Source organism: Trichomycterus rosablanca, chromosome 13 (genome assembly GCF_030014385.1).
Source record: "Trichomycterus rosablanca isolate fTriRos1 chromosome 13, fTriRos1.hap1, whole genome shotgun sequence".
NCBI classification, from domain to species: Eukaryota; Metazoa; Chordata; class Actinopteri; order Siluriformes; family Trichomycteridae; genus Trichomycterus; species Trichomycterus rosablanca.
Window position 1 is genome coordinate 19,295,996 of NC_086000.1, and position 22,927 is coordinate 19,318,922.

The window sequence follows — 22,927 nt, forward strand, 5'->3', positions numbered from 1 at the left end:
ATTATAGAAATCATTTTCAGGAGTTTTTGTCTGACTGAGCGTAAACAATGAGTTAAAGAAAAAAATATTTTTAATCTTTTTAATGGTTTTTTAAAATTATTTCTATGTTCTGTGAAATGATATTTGTGTTGTTACTGCTCAGATGTGTGTCTTAGCCCTAATGTTTTGGTAAACACAAATTATGGACACCTCACTCCATTTAGTCTTCATTTAGTCTGAATGAATATCTCAGAATTATGTTCACATATTTCACAATGTGAGGAATAAATAAATATACATCAAAACGGTGAAACTGAAGTTTTAATACCCACACACACATAATATGTAAGTAATATAGTTTGTGAATCCTAGAGATGACAGTATGGGAAAGCACTTTGAAATAGGCTGGGTTCTAAGGGTTAACTGAGGCTAATAATAAAGGGATCATTCAAATAAACAAAGTTGCCTTTCTCTACAAGCCTTCTGCTCTCAGTCATCCGAATCATGCATTATTACTATGTTGACTTTAACACCAGGTACGTTTCAGTTCGATTGGCATCTATAATATGTGTTCAGCATGTTGTGTAGTTCCTCTCTTTTCCCTGACCTACTTACATACCATTGATTCTTCTGCTGTCATTGAAATAGATCAGCATGCCCCGGCCTTCAGCTTGTTGCGAATTTATTTAATTCTAGACCATTAGCATAATTAAGAGCTTTGGGGAAAATGTAGTAATTGCATTTTTGGTGGAGAGTGCATGTTTCCTTAATGGTTAATTAGCCATCGGTACATTGGCAGATGTTTGACAGCTCTTCATGGGCATCTACCTTAGCTTCAAGTTGTAATCAGTAAATTTGCACCCTTCCATTAAAACAGTTAAAAACATCATTTTGAGCAGGGATGGGAGGATCAATTGGACACGAACTATAATCATCCAGTTTTCTATGCGATCTGATCACTTTTATTTAGTTAGGAAGAAACTAAGAGCTGGTCAGCACATGCACGCTAAAATGAATTAAAAAAAACAATCAACGTTAAAATTTCACTTTTCTACTTGATTACTTTTTCCCCCCAAAATTAATTACAAATAAAAAACTCATCTATTATTTACAAATGTATTTAGACTATTTACTGTGGCACTCAAAATTGTGGTTAAGTGCATCCTGTTTGCTTTAATTATCGTTTTAATGTATCCAGAACTACATGAGTCCATCTGTTGAACTTGAATTGATTTGACTTAGTTTAAAAAAAAAAAGCACTAAACTGGGTCTATGAGGACCCACAAGTTACACTGCTTTATAAGGACACAAACCATTCTATAAAGTAATGTCAAGTTCACACTACACGACTTTCCAAGTCGTCAGGCCGCTGTACAGTTCACACTGCACGACTGGATCTCTTGTAATCGGGAGTCTTTCAAGTATTTCACACTACACGACTGATCGGCGATGGGGGGTTTCACACTACACGATCTATTACCAACTGGAAAACTACGTTTTGTCACGAAAACAAAAGCAAGGAGTAAACATAAATGAATCTGAGTGGATTTGGCTACATGAACAGCATGGATTGTTCTATAGTGAGTTGGAGGTTAATAAATATTTTTTTGCAATGCTGCGTTGGTGTTATGTTTTGTAGAGAACGATCAGGTCAGAAATACTGTAAAACTTGTGTGTGTACCGATGTATTCTGAGTTAAACTATATTACGCCCCTGTCCCACCTTTTTACAACGTCTCCCCTGCATGTCCCCTCACACCATATCTTGCGTTCTCATTGACTGTTCGACATAGCACTCACTGCCAGTCGGGCAACTCAGATTCAGGTATTTGACAAGCTGGAAATCTCGCTTCAGTCGAAGCCGCTCGGATGGAGTTGTTGAGTAGTTCACACATAGCGATTGAGAGCCGTGTTTTGATTGCCGAGCGAAAGCCGAGTTGCTCCCAAGCTGGCAAATCTAGCGCCGACCAGTCGCGAGCGAAAATCAGGACAAAAATCGTGTAGTGTGAACTAGACATAACGGTCTGTGGATTGATCTAAGCAACTATCTGTGGATCTCACAGGCACAGATCAGGACAGCAATAGAAAACAATATTGTAGGCCTTTAGATTGTGTTTATAGGGCGGCACGGTGGCTCAGTGGGTAGCACTGTCACCTCACAGCAAAAAGGTCCTGGGTTCAATCCCCAGGTGGAGCGGTCTGGGTCCTTTCTGTGTGGAGTTTGCATGTTCTCCCTGTGTCTGTATGGGTTTCTTCCGGGAGCTCCGGTTTCCTCCCACAGTCCAAAGACATGCAGGTGAGGTGAATTGGAGATACAGAATTGTCCATGACTGTGTTTGACATTAAACTTGTGAACTAATGAATCTTGTGTAACCAGTGACTACCAGTTCTGTCATGAATGTAACCAAAGTGTGTAAAACATGACGTTAAAATCCTAATAAATAATAATTAAGTAGATTGTGTTTATACTTGTCAGCTTTGGTTGGAACGACCCTGGTGTGGTTGCCCTGTTAGTTTGGTTTGTTACAGTAAGTGTGAGCGCTTTGTTTTCAACTCTAGTGTGCTCCAAATAAAGGGGCCTAGACTGCTTGCTGTGCAATTCGAAACAAATTATGGTCCGATTTGTTTCAGGTATGAACACAATACAAACCAAAGGCATCTAAACAAACCAAACACTGTACGTGATGTCACAAGATGCAACACTAAACATGTCGTGAGAGAACAGAGTAGCTTCTTTGGTGTGTGCAGCAGAGGAACCCATGGTGCTGTTTTGACTCCTTTATCCATTGTATCACCTCTTGCTGTGTTTCCAGTTGTTGGTAAAAAATGCCACCAGCACACACAACCGATAAGTGTGTTAAGCCCACCATGGTACATTGTTTAGTGTGGTTTTGGGGCAGCACAGAAGCACTAGACACAAGGCTGAAACATACCGCACGCAGGGGCAATTAAGAGAATCCAATCCAGCCTTATAATGTTTTTGTTTTTACAGACAGTGATCAATGTTTGAACATTGGTCTTTCATACCCTGGAGTTGTGCAACAACCATACTACTTGCTGTGGCACTGTGCTGAGTTTTTTTCCATACGTGTTCACTTAAATTCAAGCACCCTTGCTTTTGTCATGTTTATCTTGCCTCAAGGCTCAAACCTGAAAACAAATATCCTTGAAATGTATTTCCTAGTTTCATATGAAATGAAAATGATTGCAATTTGACAGGCAAAGCAGCCAATTTAATCGAATGATTGACTCATAATAACCCCAATTTCTAAAACTCATTTACTCCACATTGAAAGCACTATAACAAGATACAGGACCATTATGTAGGTTTTTGCCAACCTAGAATTATTGCTCTCCTCAAAACAAATTTTCATGATTAACTTTTATTAGAGTGTTTTCACATTGTCAATGTCCAGTGGAAATGGAATCATTAGTGTGTTCTTTGAGTCAGACCGAAGTGCTCTTAATGTTACTTCACATACCCACTGAACACTCATGAGTCTATCTTAGATGACTATGTGTCGCATTCAGTATTTTATTTTAAGATTTTAGAGCATTTATTTTTTTAAGTGTCAGTAGTACTAAGAAACTTATCATGTATGGAAAAATTAACATTGTGTTAATGTGAATATTAGTCCCCTTTAAATCATTAACTACAATAACTGCCAATTATCTTAAAATGCCATGTTATGAGGGATCTTCAAAAGGTTTTCACACTTTTATATTTTCGTTGGGAATGGTGATGGTAGGAGGAGTAGTAATTGGTCGTGTCTGAGAGACCGAGAGAGAGCTTATAGTCTGGATTTAGTGCCGTCTAATTTCCACCTTTTGGCTGCTCAAAGAAGCTTTAAGGGGAAGAAGATTTTTGTGTGGTGATGATGTGAAAGCATGTGGTGCATCAGTGGCTACACACTTAACCAAAAATATTTTTTGCTGATAGCATTAAAAAGTTGGTACGATGCTGAGAAAAAATGCAACGTGACTATGTAAAAAAGTGATGTTATTTGTTTTTGAAATTCTTAATAAATAGAGTTTAAAAAGTGCAGAAACTTTTTGAAGCACCCTCGTATATGATGGAAAAATTATATAGTTCTCAAGAACTGCATTACAGCATCCAAAATGTGTTCTGATCTTTATCCATGTGCAGTCCTCCTAAAGAAATAACACTTAAACAGCTGTATCTTTTATTTATTGCACACTTAAAGATATTATTTACAGTCTAGGCTGGTCTAATCCATGCCTCAGTCAGAACTAATATAACATGACCTTAGAACAGGAAATAGTGAAATGCATAAACAGTAAGGATATTTGAACTGTTCCTACTTTTCCCTTGAAGTGAGGAGGAGCACAACATGCATTGGTCATGTAGGTTAAAAAAAAAAGCCCACGGGTAACACCTACAAAATTGAATACAGCTTAAATGTCTTTTTACTTGTGTCTTTTTATGTTTAATCATTTTCATTAAAAGGTAGCAGAGAAACCTATTTAGAAAAACATAAACAGCAGTCTCAAGTGTACAGCGGGCTGTTCCAGGACAGTTTTGGCTTAATGTTCTCTCATTGGTTTTCATACACAAGCATAAACCTTATTCCATCTGTGAAGCATGGTGGAAGGCGCATAATGTATTGGGGCTGTTTTCCTACCTCAAAGCCCAGCCAGTTTGTAGGTATTAATGAAACGATGTATTTTAAACTTTATCCTGATATTATACAGAAAGAAAGCATGTGATGTGGCCAGTGCCACTGAAAGAGCTGTCCAAGCTAGAAATACCAAAATAGTCCAAAATGTATCCTCATGGTTGTGCAAGTCTGGTCAGCATTTTATAGATGACAGTGGGGTTAATGAAAGTTCTATCAGTTATTAAATGCAAGGGTTTGTGTTGTTTTTCAGCCTGAACTGTGATAATTCATTCATGTGTTTATTAAAAAAAAAAAATTCATGTGTTTAATAAAGTGTTTGACTGTTATGAGAACGTGGTCAGTAATCGGTCCACCTTTTATCAGACACTATATGTTTAGATCTAAACACGTCTCTTTCTTTTCATCTCTATAGCTTCGCCATCTGGGAAATGATGAAGTGCACATTGTGTGGTCCGAGCACACGCGGGACTACCGGCGGGGCATTATTCCTACTGATTTTGGAGATGTACTCATCATCATCTATCCCATGAAGAATCACATGTACTTCATTCAGATCATGAAGAAACCACAGGTATGCCTGCTCTTCACCACCCCATGCTGAGGTATCTGAGTGCTATCGCTTTATGATTTGGAGTCGAATATTGAAAAATGCTGCAACAAATTGCTTTTTGTTCTGACCGTGTTAGGTCTGCAATTTGCCCCCACTTTCAAAGAAACATTAAGACCAGTTGATGGATCAGACCTACATTTTGCATGGACTTGGGTTATAAAAATAAAAAACTTTCTAGAAGATAAACACTTAGCATTATAAAACATCAGTATATGGAGGCAGATTGTATTAGAGCTATGATTTTCCAAGCAGGCTTCTGGCTTGAGGCGATGGTCTGTTAGCCTGTCTCTTCTGCATGCCTTACTCTAAACTCTAGAGTCCATAAATGCCCCCCTCTCTTACCTGAGACCATTACTGCACTGTCGGCTTGCAGCTCTCATCACAGCCAGACTAGCTTTCATCTTCACCATTCACTCATGCTACACACACACACACACGCACACGCACACGCACACACACACACACACACACACACATCTGTTGCTCTCTTGAACGTGAAACAGGTCAAAAGCTCAATAAGTGACCAAAGTCATTTCTCTACAAATATTCAGAAAATGCACAGTAACACAGCCACCACATAATAAAAACTATATGGGCAAATGTTTGTGGACACCTCCCATAATTAATGGCTTCATTTATTTTAACCACACTTATTGCTAAAAATGCTTCCAACTTTGTGGCAACTGTTTGGAGAAGGCCTGTTTTTGTTTCAGCATGACTTTTCCTCAAGTCTGTTAAGCTCTTTTTGGATGAACTGGAACACTGACAATGAGCCAGGCATCTTAGTTAACATCAGTGCATGACCTTATAATATTTTTATTTTTTAATTTAATGGACATAAATATGCACAGACAATTTAATTCACACGATTCATATTAATGCAAGTGGTCATGGAATGTCCAACAAGCTTATGGTTGGGTGTCAACATACTTTTGGATGTATAGTGTATATGGGCCATTCCACCGAATGGGTGCCATTTGCATGTAGTAACTCAATGAAATTAAACTTAATTTTTAATCTTTGTTCAACATTGAATCTAGTAACACGCATACTTAACTACTCAGAATGTGTATTGTCAATCTCAGGCAACTTTGTTTAATATTTACAGGGTTACAAGTGGAAGATGGTTGTATAAGAGGACTAAAAGTAACAGGACTGAGTTTTTAACATAGAATTAGTAAATACATGAACTACACCTAAGATAGAAATATACCTAATATACCTAAAAGCATGAGAACACTGGGCACAGTCTAGTGATTAAAAAAATAATTTTTAAAATAAACAAATAACCACTTTGCTTAATTAAAAAAATGCATTTTAAAGTTAATTTTCATATACAATAATACATATAATGTCCTGGGGAAGGTAATGGCACAGATTTGGCGGAATGGCCCATGTATTATAGCTGCCAGTGTACACTGATCAGCCATAACATTAAAATCACCTCCTTGTTTCTACACTCACTATCCATTTTATCGACTCCACTTACCTAATAGAAGCACTTTGTAGTTCTACAATTACTGACTGTAGTCCATCTGTTTCTCTACATACCTTTTTTCGCCTGCTTTCACCCTGTTCTTCAATGGTAAGGCCCCCCACAGGACCACTACAGAAGCAGGTATTATTAAGGCGGTGGATGATTCTCAGCACTGCAGTGACACTGACATGGTGGTGGTGTGTTGGTGTGTGTTGTGCTGGTATGAGTGGATCAGACACAGCAGCGCTGGTGGACTTTTTTAATACCGTGTCCACTCACTGTCCACTCTATTAGACACTCCTACCTAGTTGGTCCACCTTGTAGATGTAAACTCGGAGACGATCGTTCATCTATTGCTGCTGTTTGAGTTGGTCATCTTCTAGACCTTCATCAGTGGTCACAGGACGCTGCCCACGGGGCGCTGTTGGCTGGATATATTTTTGGTTGGTGGACTATTCTCAGTCCAGCAGTGACAGTGAGGGGTTTAAAAACTCCAGCAGCGCTGCTGTGTCTTATCCACTCATACCAGCACAACACACACTAACACACCACCACCATGTCAGTGTCACTACAGTGCGGAGAATGATCCACCACCTAAATAATACCTACTCTGTAGTGGTCCTGACCATTGAAGAACAGCATGAAAGGGGGCTAACAAAGCATGCAGAGAAACAGATGGACTACAGTCAGTAATTGTAGAACTACAAAGTGCTTCTATATGGTAAGTGGAGCTGATAACATGGACAGTAAGTGTAGAAACAAGGAGGTGGTTTTAATGTTATGGCTGATCAGTGTATGTCCAATTGATTTGAACCTTCCGACAACACCCTGAAGTCTTACACAAGTTAGTTTGTAAACCCTACAGCAGTTTATAAGAGCACCAAAGGCAAGTCAGTTATTTGTGAAATTTCCTTGGCTGCATTGGTGCAGACACCAATAACTCGGTGCTGTGTTCAATAATTACAAGACTCTGAGAAAGGAAAGTGCAGCATTCTGTATTGACTGGAATCCTTCAGACCTGTCATGCTTATTGATTTTTTGGGGGCATGCCAGGGTGTAATTGTCATACAGATACAATAGAGTAATCAGATCATCCTACATGATAATAACTGGATCGTGAGTTTCTGGCGATTGCTTTGAACGGTAAGTATCTAAGTCACTTATCTTCTCTTTTTCCGGCTCAGGTCCCTTTCTTCGGCCCTCTGTTTGATGGAGCAATTGTCACTGGAACACTACTTCCAAGTCTGGTTCGGTCTACTTGCATCAACGCCAGCAGGGCAGTGAAGTCTCGCCTGACTCTCTACCAGAGCTTGTATCTTTTCAGTACTTTCCCAGGTTACTGTTATTGCATAACACAGCGGAAGAGATACCCAGGTAGGATCTGAAAACAATCTTTTGGTGGCATCATCTGATGCCTCTAGACCAGGGGTATGCAATTAAATTTTCGAAAGGGCCACATAAGAAACTGGGACGGTTGTGGAGGGCCGGACCAATAAGGTGAACTTAATTCTGCTCAATATTAGTTAAGGGCCAGCAGCAACCTGGCGGTGGTGGGGCTTGAACCAGCGACCTTCTGGTTACTAGTCCAGTACCTTAAGCACTAGGCTACAACTGCTCACTCTTTATTAAAAGCAGTAAATTGTACAGTTCTAATAAGCTGTTAATGTTTAGATTTTACAATCAGACAATTAGAAGTAAAAACATCAACATTATTTTACTATTTAAACAAACAAATGCAAAAAAAACAAATGTGAACAAAATGTGCAGGTTTTTAAACTTTACACTATTTTGTTTTGAGTCTAATTACATCATTTGTTTTTCAGTCCTTTGTTATTGTTGGATATTCTTATTAAAATCACAAAGCTGGTCCTGACTGCTTCAGTTCTGGATGTGTTAAACTTGATAAAAAAGTCCTTGTTGCTTTTGCAGTTTAGTTAGTGAAGCTTCATGTGTGACGCTCCGCATCGTTCATGTTCATGTATTTCTCAGTTTAGTACCATAACAGCGATTTAAAGCCTAAAGTGTGATCGTTAAACAGCTTTACATCTGACTTCAGTAAATAAATACTTCAGAAGTTCACGTCTTGTTAAAAACTCGACCGTCAGTCACACTCAGTTCTGTTCGCATTACGGTGAAGCTGGATACACTCGCACACACGAAAACGAAACTTGCGGATATTTAAAGACATAGCCCTCCCGTCAAAAACAATCCTCATGTATTGCATGATGTACATTTATTTACGTCTAATTTTTAATTGCCACGAACCTCATGCGGGCCGGTTGGGGATGTCTTGTACAATGCCCAGGTCTGCTCTAGACAGTCTCTACTTTGAGATGAATTTGTCATTTTGCATGTACAGCCATTGTGAGCTAGCTGACTGCTTTTCTTTATTTCTTAAAATAGCTGAGAGGGGTAAATATGTTCTGTTTTCACAGCTTGAATTGAAAGTCTGTTCTGTTCTAATGAACACTGAAACTATCAGTTGCAGAAACAGCTGCTGTACATTACCTCTCATGCCCAGACACACCTACACTTCTTTTTCTATTTCTCATCTCTGCCTGCTTTGCACTTACACCTCTCGTGCTTTCTTTCAGCTTCTTCATCCTGCTCCTTTTTTATTTCTTTTTTGTGCCTTTCCTCCTTTTTGCTCTGCTGTTCAGAACAATAACCTTGTCTCTTTTGCTGAAAGGCGACTGTATTCGTGCCAAGATGAAATCTCTTCTGGAGTTTCCTCATCTCACAATGGTTGAGGTCGGTGCAATTTGCCGTCTTGTTGTGTGACGGTGCTCCAAGGTAATTAGCTGAATATTTCTTCAAAGGCAGCGGCGGTGCTCAGGGCACAGGCTGATAAAAGCAGGTGCTGATCTAGAGAGGCCTCACGCAGCCTGCCTCTCTGCTGCACCATCACTCACCTCTAATTGGATGGGCTGTGAAGAAATGGCCACCAGCACTTGGCCAGGTGCACGACAGTCCACCTCCTTGCCCCATGCTGGCCCATGTAGTGTGCTAGCGAGTGTGTGTGTTTGGACAGGAGAGTGTGTTCTTGCTTATGTGGTTTTTTTTTTGGGTTTTTTTGCCACACCTTTCACAATGCTTCTGTTCTCAGGTCGCTACAGTAGAAGGGTTCGTTTTATTTCAGAGGGTCTGGCAGGAGCTTTTTTGGACAGAGAGGCTTTTCTCCTGCTGACTCTGTATTACATAGGCCTTTCAAATCACACATAATGTGTCATCTATTATTGATTCAGCTCGACTGAAAAAATAGCTGCTGTGAGTTTGAAGTCTGGTGGACCAGATTTCTTTTTCATGTGGGAATGGACAGGGCCGGGAAGCCTAAAATTCATTCAGTGCATAGAATAAAAATGACATGGCAAATTAGGTCAAGCTTTTCTTTTTTTTCTTTTATTTTTAGTTTGCAACACTGTCCAATCATGTCAAATGCAAAAAAAGGAAAAAAATAAAACTCCCTGTGTGATTATAACACCAGTTGGTAAATATAAAATGGACCAAAATATAAAGACAAAGTAATAGACAGAAACATAAGACTATTTTGCCATTAAATGACGTGTTAAACATGGCGTAAAAACCCAAATAAATTAATAAAAGCAACTTTACAGAATCCAGGACCAACAGACCAAAAACTTAAATGTTGAGCAAGCCGAGGGCAACACTGGCAAGGAAAAACTACCCTAAAAATACATGAAATAACCTTCAGTGGAACCAGACTCGGCAGGGATTCCACCCTCCTTGGGTTGCCTGGAGGATAATGTAAATGAATAGAATTGACACAAATCACACAAAATTAAATTGAACTGAAACTTATAACTAGCAAAATAAAAAAATTTGAGTTTATTAAATTGCCAACACCCGCAGTTGATTGATAGTAAACAGTTTCATCCTGTAAAATTTAATAAAACAAAGAACATGTGATTTGTTTAACTTCTTTAACATTTATTCAACTGACAGAGGTTACATACAAAAGACTTCCAGTGTTTTAGCTAACCACCTTGATATCATTTTGTGTATATATTGACAAATTTTGAATTTGATGCTTTCAACACACTTACAGTTGGGACATGGTCAAAATAGGAATGAAAAGTTTATAGACTATTCAAGTTCCACCAGTTTGAATCATTTCTTATCAAGCAGGTTAATTGGTAATAGGTAAGAGTATCACGATTGGGTATAAAAGTAGAACCCACCAAAGCCTCAGTCCTTGCAGACAAAAAGAGGTCATGGCTCTTCACTTTGTGCTGCCAGTCAATCACATATTAATGTAAGTTTGCAAATAATGTACTTTTACCATTTACTGTACATTACACCGATCTGGCATAACATTATGACCACCTTCCTAACTGACTGGTCTGTGGCAGCCCCATACACAACAAACTGTGATGCACTGTGTATTCTGACACCTTTCTATCAGAACCAGTATTAACTTCTTCAGCAGTTTGAGCTACAGTAGCTCGTCTGTTGGATCGGACCACACAGGCCAGCCTTCGCTCCCCACGTGCATCAATGAGCCTTGGCCGCCCATGACCCTGTCGCCAGGTTACCACTGTTCCTTCCTTGGGCCATTTTTGATAGATACTGACCACTGCAGACTAGGAACATCCCACAAGAGCTGCAGTTTTGGAGATGCTCTCACTCAGTCATCTAGCCATCATAATTTGGTGCTCGTCAAACTCGCTCAAATCCTCACGCTTGTCCATTTATCCTGCTTCTAACACATCAAGTTTAAGGATAAAATGTTCACTTGCTGCCTAGTATATCCCACCCACTAACAGGTGCCGTGATGAAGAGATAATCAGTGTTATTCACTTCACCTGTCAGTGGTCATAATGTTATGCCTAGTTGGTGTATATTGTGAATAAATTCAGGTAATCCAGAGAAATCTCAGTTGAATTAGGGCAGTGCTAGGAACCATTGATGAGCATCTGTACCCATGGCAGTGTAAAGCTTACCTGGTTGTGGACAGTGACGCCTGTGTTCCAGTAGCTTGTAGTTCACAACATACATTTTTTGGTCAAATTTACTTTTCACATAAGGTGACTATTTAGTTTGGCATTGTACACTTTATTTTTTATGTATTTTCTCAATGGACAGTTTGTACAGACTTCCAATTTTTGAAATCTATACAGAGCCTTCTAGACAAACTAGCCCTGTTAATATAAATAAGGGGAGAGGTTAGCAGCTTTAAAACAGTCCAACATGCTTGATTGTAGAGGTTCAGACAGCAGACTCTAAGCACAATGTTTTGTCCATATACTTAGTGGACATGAGGTACCATGGGAGTTGAATCAGTGCTTGAGGGCATTTAAGAGGTGAGACTGAGATTCACTGACCTTCCCTCTGTCTCTTTACCTCCCCTGCTGACCGGCATCTGTAGATGTTTCATCACTTTTTTCTCTCCCTCTTACTCCCTTACTGCTCGACTCTCTCTCTCTCTCTTTTCTTCTTCAATTGGATCCATCTTCAGGCACCAATCAATAGCCATAATCTGTTCCTGCCCATCGGCAGTCATGCAAGCTATAGCTTTTAGCCCCTTATCAGGAGGAGGAGGAGGAGGAGGAGGAGGAGGGCTATTACCAAATGGCATCAGCATCTCCTGTTGCTTTTGCCATGCTTTCTCCATCACTGCACTCTGTAACTTAGTTTTAATGAGCTGCATGTTCATTTTTTCATCCTATTCCATCTTGTAATTTCGAAATATCCTTTATGTTCCTCTACAGAAATGTGAATGGAAGTTTCCCTCTCTGTATTGACAGGGTTTTCATTTACAGGCTTCTGAAATAATAAACAGCATTATTAGGCTTGTTGCTTTTTATCTTTTTCCTGGCTTTGTAGAAATAGATATACGGTATACTGTGGATTTGATGGGTTTGAAGAATGTGGCGCGGTACGTGGTTCTCAGCACTGTTTGGGTTTGTTGCAATGCGTCTGTTATGAACACACAGACTTTTGCGCACACTGCTTTGTTAGGCATGGGAATAAATTTAACATTTTTTTGTGCCGTGCTCTCTTTGTGCTAATTGGTTTAATTTTGACTGACTCAACAGAAATAAATGTCAGTTTTTTTTTATCAAGCTACATGTTCAACACTATACCAGTGACAACTAAGACATGTTTTTATGTTTAGTGTTACAAGTGTTCTGTGTATTTTCGCATTCACGAAATGACTCCACATGTCAATTCTATTTATACAGCTATGCTATATAGGGCAGTTGTAGCCTAGTGGTGAAGATACTGTTATAGTAATCAGAAGGTTGCTGGTTCAAGTCCCAGACTGTATACTTTTCTTTTTACAGTTCTGTAAGTCACTTTGGAATAAGGGTGTCCGCTAAATGCCATAAATGTAAATGTAAATATATGGAAAAAAGTATTGCGACACCTGTTTTAGTAGTAGAAATTTATGTGTTTTAGCCACAACAACTGCTAACAGGTGTGATAAATTAGTTATATAAAAGATTTTATGTGATTCCAACTTGCAGCAACAGTTTAGGGAAGGCACTTTCATGTTTCAGCATTGTCACAAAGCAGCAGTGGTCTGCACAGAGCCCTGATCTCAACCTCACTGAACAGATTTGGAGTGAACTAGACCATCAGTTGAGACTTTCTTGACAAACATCAATGTCCAGCCATACAAATGCTCTATTGACTGAACGTGCACAAATTCCCACAGTCCCGTAAGAAGCTTTTTCAGAAGAGTGGCGGCTGTTATAGCTGAAAAGATCACATAGAGGTCACTCCATTAATACTATTTGTTTTTGAAATGGTATTCCTAACAAGCTCATGGTCAGGCGTCTAAATACTTTTGGACATATAGTGTATGTGATGTATGTGTAACGAGAATGTGGGCATGTGGACTTAAGAACCCAGCTACTTGCAAATGTCATCAATTATTTAGCTGAAGTGGATGACAATCCATTTCTAGGCCTTGACCATCCCCCCTCAGACATTGCCAATCATGTCTGTATCTAGATGTCTGACCAGTTGATAGCAGTGCTGGTGATTTGATCCCTGGATTCCAGTAGTAGTGGGCTAGCACAGTTTATTTAACCCTTTGATGCACAACCTGGGTCAAAAGTGACCCAACTGAGTTTTTATTTTCTATATCTTTGCAATAAATTAATTTTGTCATTCAAGCTTCCATGAATTTTTCAATTAACTTGTTTCTGATCATCACAAATCCTTATTTCAGTTTTATATTTTTTACTTTTTTAATAAAAATCATTTTTGTATCACTACCCTTCTAATGCACAACATGGGTCAAGTGTTTGTAGTCAAAAACATATTTACTGATCTTTTGAAAGACAACCAAAGATTAGGCTCTTGAATCTTGAATATGTCCAATACTATTTGCTTGCTAGCTGTTTACATATTCTAGTATAGATAGCTTTTATTAGCTAAGACAGTAAATACATGAATAACTGACTAATGTGCATATGACAATATTCTTGAATGGATGAATATGGGTCATTTTTGACCCATGTTGTGCATTAGAAGGGGTTTGCTTAGCTTGAGCATCAAAGGGTTAAAAATGCTTTTTATAAATACGTTTTGGGGTTTTCTATTCAAATCTTGGACGATTAATTGTTGTTCTTTTATTTCAAGTCTACCACGCTAACCTAACTTGCACCTGATGAGTAAACAAACAACAATTGTATCAGTCGTATTAATTTTTATTTTATTGACACAGAAGTGCATTGAAGGGTGTGCTGTTATCCCCCTACCTGCACCCCCCAATCAAGTGACTCAGTACTACTCACAGTTTCAGCTCAGTCTATAGAATATAAAGAAAATTCTGCTAACTTGGCATTCTTAGCATGGTTACATCTCATCCAGACTCCATGCTGAAGTCACTGTGGAGCTGAAGCATAGTGAGTTGTAAGTCCAGTGCCCCCAACCAATCACAGAGCGGTGACTCTAATCACATTTTCACTCCAACACACTGGCTTTTCTCCCCCTCCTGCCTGCCTCCCTGCTCCTCCCAACTTACCAGCTGTTCCCAAGGGCTCCTTACGATATCAAATGCGTTCAGATGCCCCTAAGCCCAGCCCCCACTGCCCCCTCCCAACTTTCTCACCATCTTCTTTTTTTTTGCTTTTCTTCTTATCCTCACAAAACCTTACAGTGCGTATACAAACAAACCCAATTACTTTCACCCCTACACTCCAAATAAGAGGGCCTGGACATTCACTGTTAGCCTGATGATTTGTTTGTGGCTTTTTTAACACACACACACGCCTTCTCATCCACAGGCCTGTCAAGCCCAGCCCTAACTGAAGAGTCACTCAGTCCCATATGGCATATGGCGTATAGCTGCTGCTTCATATGAAATGCACAAGTATACCACCCCCCCCCCCCCCCCCCCCCCCTCGCTTCCCTCTGTGCTCTCTGGCTTTCTTCTAATGCTGAATGACTCATAGCATTAGTTCTCTCTCTCTCACACACACTCTGTCTCTCTCTCTCTCTCGTCTTCCTCTTCCTCTCCTTCTGCTCATGATGACTGGAACAAAGGCATACTCTAACACACGTTTACACACACAGTGTGAGAGAGAAAGAGAGAAATGCACACACTAAACCCCTGGGGTGAGTCTTTTTTGTGGGTAACTCCAGCTTTTAAACAAGGTTGGCCATGAGTTTGTAAACAGCTCAGTGACTGGCATGAAATAGGTGGCAGATGAATTAAAGAGGATTTTTTTTTTCCTAAGTTTCTCCGACTGCCACTTTTAGTGTGTTTACTCCCCATCCCACAGAAGCTGGACACACAACTCCAGGGTCTTGGGGACCTTGGTTCCATCCTTGCTTTTGGTCACAGTCTATAAAGAGTGAGCCATGTTCTTTCTGAGTTTGCTCCAGGTACTCTGGTGTCCTCCCACCCTTGACGAACATGCCTGTAGGTGGGCTGTCTACTCTAAATGGTCCTTGGATGTGATTGAAAAAATGTGGAAGTAGTCTCTTGTTGGGCAGCAGTTAAGACCCTTGACTAGTAATCAGTAGGTTGCTGGGTTAAGTCCCCCCACCACCAATTTGCCACTGTTGGGCCCCTGAGCAAACCCAATCAGTATTGGGTTTGTTGTAATACCTGCCTAAAATATGCTTTCAGTATTCTGGGACACCGTCTGTAGACTGTCTTTAACCCCACCTCTTTACCCCTCTCGCCCCTCCCTCCAAAGCAGTGAACTCCGCTTGGCGTTTGTGCCTGACAGCTGTCCACATTCTGGCAGCATCGTGAATATGCTGCAGCCGTTGCCAGAGCTGGGTGGGATCCCCCCGGTATGGGGGATTCTGTAGACATGGATGAGGTCGAGTTACCTTGAGCTCACTCCATTATTACTGCTCCCTCAGGAGTGACGCGCAGCAGAGCTGAGAAAACGTTACTTAATCACTCTTTAAGCATGAAGGATGAAGCTGTTAATTCACACAGCTTCTGTTTCAGAGCTGCTCTGTATATTGGATGGTAGTTATGTAAGAGAGGGGTTTTGTTGTTGTGTAATATTACTTTTGTAAAAATTATAACTATGGTTTCTTGTGTCTATGCACCAACCTTCTGGTCAAAAGTTTTTACATGTACACTAGCCCACCTAGAGATCCTGGTTTAAAACTCAGCTGTTCTATCGACTAGGCGGGCACCCATACACAGGCATAACTGGCTATATCTGTATGGGAGGATAAATATTTATTGTCACAGTCTGATTGCAGCCTCTGCTTTCTGTTGAATAATCTGGCGAGCTTAACATGTCTCTCTGACCACTATGCAGCTCTCTCTAAAACTCCATCACAGGCAGGTGAAAAGATGCGACCAATGACTATGCACTTGAAAGTCTTTGTTCTTCTCAAATAGTCATGATTCCAATGGGTGGAGCTTGGAAATGATTCGATTGGGAGAATTGCTAATGCAGGGGGTGGTGGGGATCTTTACAGAGCTCTTCCAAACTTCATTTTTTGAGCCGACTAAGCTTGGTGACCGTGTAGGAGCGATGTTAATTGTGATTGATGCCATAGCAGGCATTGAGGAGTGGTCAACCTGCTCATCTTCTCATAGTAATTAGCATCCAGCTAGCCATTCCATCTGTCTGACCAAGCCTTCTTTAATTAATGAACTTTCCCTCCCCTCCCTCACCAGACTGCTAACACTGGGAGAAAGCTGTTAGTGCTTTCAGGTTATCCAAATGGATGTTGCTCTTGTTTTCTTGCTCTCACGAACACAACGGTGGTCTTTCGCACTGATTAGTTCTGTATAGCTTTTCTCTCTCGCTCACTTTATGTGTTGCTGCTGGAGGAGCGTGATAATGAGCAGCTCTGGCAGGCTGCAGCACTTTGGTGTTGGAGTATTTGAAAGTCTGAGAGGTTGTTTGTGCATGTGAATGCAGTTGTGAAGTGCATGTGTAAGGATACGACTGGTACTGTTGCTTTGTTTTGTTCTGTTTGGGATTTTTTTGTCTATCAGTATGAAATTGCCTGAAGCAGCAGCAGTATTCTCTTTTGAACCGCTAGTGTCTTAAGGTGTGTGTGTGTGTGTGCACACTCTTTCGTGGTGCATCTCTGATTTTCCTCCTGTTAATCGGCCCGGTCATTCACGAATGGCCTGCGTTTAAGCACATTTCCCATTCTGTGGACTTCCTTTGTCTGAAGCCTTTGTGATAAGAATCCTGCCTCTATGGCTCTTGTGATATCAAAATTCTCCAATGGCGAGAAAAAGCCTTCAATCATTTGTTATCAGCACTGCACTGATTACCATTCGGTCTCCACAGTCCCAGGCAGACGTTTCTGCGCTGTCCCACAAGGCCGAGCCTGAATAGAGCACAGCTCGGCTTGCTTATCCTCTCATATCCTACACATATCCAATTCTTTCCCTAAATGTCACAAAAATGTCACCTGCCATGTAACCAACCAGCATTATGCTCTGAAATGTTTTCTTTTCTTTAATCACATTTTTATATTAAAAAGGACGTCTTTGTAAGTTAAATTCCAGCTGTTTATCAGATGGGATTTTTTACGTTTTAGCACAAACCATCATTTGTTGTCGCTTGGTTATTACTGTAGTTTGTGTATTTGCATAATGTTCTGGCAGATTCAGAGCCTGTTTTGCAACAGTTTTTCTACCACAGGGCCACGGATGACAAATGTTTTTTCTAAGGGGACAAGATAGTGTAATGTACAGGACCACTACTCACACCATTTGTCATATTAAATTTGAAAGTTCTTGACTAAAGTGTTAGAGCCAGAACACAACATATACATTTTTTTTTTTTTTTTTTTAAAGTATTTCAAATAATTTGATGATGATATGTTAGTCTGTATTTCTCAAGTAGGGCAGGCGGCACGGTGGCTAAGTTGGTAGCACTGTCGCCTCACAGCAAGAAGGTCCAGTGTTCGATCCCCAGGTGGGGCGGCCAAGGTCCTTTCTGTGTGGAGTTTGCATGTTCTCTCCGGGTCTGCATGGGTTTACTCTGGGTGCTCCGGTTTCCTCCCACAGTCCAAAGACATACAGGTGAGGTGAATTGAAGTTACTAAATTGTCCATGACTGTGATGAGTAACTACCGTTCCTGTCATGAATGTAACCAAAGTGTAAAACATGATGTTAAAATCCTAATAATAATAATAATTTCTCAAGTAGGGCCTATTGTGTCAGAGGTAATCACCTGTAGACAGACAGACAGACAGACAGACAGACAGACAGACAGATAGATCACTTTATTAATCCCAGAGGGAAAGTCAAGTATTACAACAGCTCAAGGTACATCAGAAAAAATGAGTAAAGGCTCAAGGTACATTAGGAAAAAAGTACGTAAAAATTATTAATTAAATAGGCTCAAGGTACTCTGCCTTACCGGCCGAGGCTGAGCGGCTATATGAACAACGATTGGCCTGTTGTTCAGATGGGCATGACTAAGGTCGGAAGTGGGTCTCTCTCTGTCAGAATGGTGCAGTTACGACCTCTGCTGACTGGTTAGAGGCGTCTACACGGAGATGAGGAAGGAGTGCTTTTAGGGTGTATCTCTCCACACGCAACGCTAGGTGGCGCAACACTCGTCAATGTGTGGGTGGCAAGATGCATACGGCTTGCTGCTCACGTGTCGGAGGGGATGTGGGTTAGCTTCGATCTCCTCTGTCAGGGCAGGGATCGGCAGAGGCAGAGAGGAGGCGTGATGCAAATTGGGCAATTGGACGCACTAAAGGGGGAGGAAAAAGGGGAGAAAATGCATAATTAAAAAAAAATAGGCTCAAGGTGCGTAAGAAATATTAAGTAAGTATTGCAGTACAATGTTAGTAGGTAATAAATATATATGCAATATGTAATATAATAGAAAAATTACGGCTGTGTCTTTGGCATTAAATATCCATAGACGTGCAATGACATAAACAGAGTGACAGATCATGCTTTAAAACTGTAGCACTGGTCCACATCCTAGCTAAATTGGAAGGTTGTCTCAGAAAGGGCATCCAGACGAATTATCCACTGTGGCGATCCCAATACAAAAACAGCCAAAAGGAAAAATTCATTCATTTTCTTTGTTCATTTCTTGTATCACTAAATTGATGGAGACTTAATTTAAAGCAAAATCCAGCTCTGCAAATGATAAATATAGAATTATAAATATATTTTCTTTGATGGGGTTATATATTTCCGATTGCAGCTGTAGATGTCCTTTTACAAGGTATTGGACATGTTTGGTGTTTTAATAGTAATTGCATGTGCTATTCACTCTTTTCACACCCAATACAAGTTTAAATCTCCAAAAGAGTGGGCTGTCAGACAGGTGAAAAAAAAAAAGCTAATGTAACATCCAGCAGGGAGTCTCAGTGGCTCGGTGTTCAATTCTCAGATGGAGCAGTCCGGGTCCTTTCCGTGTGGAGTTTGCATGTTCTCCCCGTGTCTGAGTGAGTTTCCTTTGGGAGCTCCGGTTTCCTTCCACAGTCCAAAGACATGCAAGTGAGGTGAATTGGAGATACAGAATTGTCCATGACTGTGTTTGATATTGAACTTGAACTAATTAATCTTGTGTAATCAGTGATTACATGTCCTGTCATGAATGGAACCAAAGTGTGTAAATTTTTCACTAAATTTCTTTATTTAGTGGAAGCTGAATAAGACTCATTGGTATTGGTGGAATAGGGATTGTCATTACTTGGGCCCTTATTTCTTAAAAAGACACAGTTTAGAAATGTCAACATTGTTACCTACATCTTGAAATTAAAATGTGTAAAGCCTGTTTTGGATTTTGTCCTCGTAGTTAGAGGTACCCTTGGGCGCTCGGGTTACGTAGCAGGAAAATACGCTAGTCCTTTACCGCTGAGATCCGGGGTAAGATCAGATGCCAGTCAGGCATCTACTCAGACACGACTGACCAACTGGCTGTAGCTGAGGGGTTGGATGGCCGAACAGCATAGCCACTGGGAGTTGCATATGTTAGTGCGCTCTCAGTGCTGATCCTAAGCCGAGACAAAAATAAGTAGGGTTTCATCAAGAAGGGTATCCGGCTAGTATTGTGGATCAAACCAGGTATGCAGACCAGAATGATTCGCTGTAGCAACCCTTACAAATATGAAAGCAGCTGTAAGAAAACAAACTTAACAGATAAAAAAGCAATTCTTTACACCGCCTGTGTGTGAATTAGCTTACATGATCGTCTTTGTACCTTTGCACACGTTTTTACAAATGCAAGGATTTCATAATTTAGGGTGTCTGTAATTTCCTAGCATTCTAGTAAAAGGTTGTAATGAGTTAAATTGTAATATGTTTATTAAAATAGTCCTAGTTGTAATATAGATTTCATTTATTTCTTAATCATATTTCTGGTATCTACTTCGTTGTTCTGAAGTGTGATTCTCTGCCATTAGTTTAGTACCAGACACAGAATTTTTAGAAATGTAGTGTTTGTTGTTGTAGCCCTGTACTGTTTCTTCTAACAGTTTGTACAAAGCACAAAGACTAGCAGATTCAGTAGCAAGCCAGGGTTGTTTGTTCAAGCATCATAGCTGTCTATGTCCTGTGGCCCATTATTGACCATCTTGAAAGGATATAGCCGTAGCTGATTATTAATAAGTTCTGCATTAATACCACTTTTAATAGTTCAAAGGCGGCGACAGCTTCTTCCCAAGCTAGCCGTGATTGTGCTGTGCTAAAGGATGTCCTTGTGCTGGCCATTTGCATCTTCTCACAAAATAGAGTCCTTCACATTGAAAGATAAACAAAACAACAACAGAAAAACGCAGCACAACATAAAAGTGGGCATCATGCTTTTGTCTAGCCCTCCTTCACACCAGAGCTGAGCTTTGATGTGGTAATAAAGGTTCTTTACATTTTGAAGTAGAAGACTGCAGTAGCTTGCTTAAGAGTGGCACTGAAGGACTAGACCACAAGGCATCATGGATCTTTTGGTGTTTTATAATGTTTCGGGTGATGTGTGAGTTGACTATAGACCTGAGTAGAGGCATCTGGAGAAAAAGCTCATTTTTACATCTAGTCTGTGATCGGAATGGGCATTTCAATGAATGACATTTTTATATCCACATCGGTAAATTAATATGATTCCAGTATTCGTGTCATTCATGTTCTTAATTAATAACCATGGATTTAATTATTGAAAACACATGGAAAGGGGGTGGGGTTAACGTTTGTATATTGTGCACAGCCCCTGAGATTGGATAAACAGTTTCAGACTGAATCAGAAAGTCTAAAACAGGGGTCATCAAACTACGGCCCGATGCTTTAAATTGACCGGCCCCTTTAACCACAGCAGCAATACATGTTGTCTGGCCACTGATCATCTTCGAACTCTCAGTATTATAACGGGGAAAAAAATAACAGAGGAAACAAAAATTGGCCACCCGGAGTCTCAGTAGATTATACGGCAGCGATCCAACGGGTGGCGCTCCAAGCATGAGGGGAGTGATTGGCGCATCAATAGAGAGATGAGTGACCGCAGCCACTGAACTGTGTTGCAAAGCAGTTAAGTTGGATTTCGTTATGAAAATCCTCGTGTCCTGTGTTAATTTCATTAAAGCTAATGCTCTTAACTACAGGCAGTTTCAGGAATTCTTGTCTGAGCTGAAGATGTGCTTTACTGAGATCCGCTGGCTGAGTCGGGGCGAGTTTTGAAATGTTTTAACGACCTGCTCCCGGAGATCAACGCATTTATGCATCCAAAATCAAAACTCAAGCACATTGTTTAATTTGTATGCTTCTCTTTCCATTGCTCCCCGATCTCAATAAAACATGCACTCAAAGTAACTACCGTTTTCGGGAGCATCTACTTCTGTGTGCAGACTTTTTCGAAGTTGAAACACCTTAAATCTCCAACCAGATCCAGACTCACTGATCAACATTTATTAGCTATTATGACTGGCAGTAACAAATATGGAACCTGACGCTTACTCTCGTCAGGCAAAAGCAGGCTCACAGTTCACACTGATTTTTTAAGGAAACACTGTATGAGGTAGGATAATGGAAATTATTAAAATAAATAGAATTTCTGCATTATCATTATGAACTACAATTATACAAAGCACAGACAATACATCCAGTATACATAGTAAATAGCTTTTTTGGGTGTGTTTACTATTTCACCCACGGTCCGGCCCCCCGAAACACTGAAGAACAGTAATCTGGCCCTTTGGTTAAAAAGTTTGAGGACCCCTGGTCTAAAACATTGTTGCATTTATGAGGAATTTATTAAAAAATACACAAAGGAAAGACAACAAGTACACATGCCTGGAACTAAACAAGAAATTCTTACACAAGAAAACACAAGAACAGTTTTAACCTACCATACAGCCATAAAAATAAAAATGATAATATAAAATAGCCCACATTATAAAGACAAGATCAAATAAGCAGACAGAAACATAATACCTATCTTGCAATAAAATGACACATACGTGTTAAATATGGCATTAGAATCCTAATAAATACAAATATTCCAATTTATCTGATGTATGTGACAATGTTTTGCATTTTATATCATTACATTGTTTTCCCTTTGAATTTTTGAATTTCTTTTCTACCAATTCTGCGGCACGGGGGTTCGGTGGTTAGCACTGTCGCCTCTCAGCAAGAAGGTCCTGAGTTCGATCCCCAGGTGGGGTGGTCCAGGTCCTTTCTGTGTGGAGTTTGCATGTTCTCAATGTGTCTGCGTGGGTTTCCTTCAGGAGCTCCGGTTTCCTCCCACAGTCCAAAGACATGACTGTGTTTGATATAAACTTGTGAATTGATGA

General features: G+C 40.2%; 1 protein-coding gene across 1 annotated transcript in view; it reads left to right on the forward strand.

Annotated features, from left to right (window-relative positions):
* Nucleotides 1-22,927, forward strand: part of ralgapa2 (Ral GTPase activating protein catalytic subunit alpha 2) — a 173,944-nt gene that overhangs the window by 118,187 nt on the left and 32,830 nt on the right. The window contains exons 37-38 of the mRNA XM_063008040.1: nucleotides 5,031-5,189; nucleotides 7,890-8,017. Coding sequence (XP_062864110.1) covers nucleotides 5,031-5,189; nucleotides 7,890-8,017 — 287 coding nt within the window. The remainder of the gene's footprint in view (nucleotides 1-5,030; nucleotides 5,190-7,889; nucleotides 8,018-22,927) is intronic.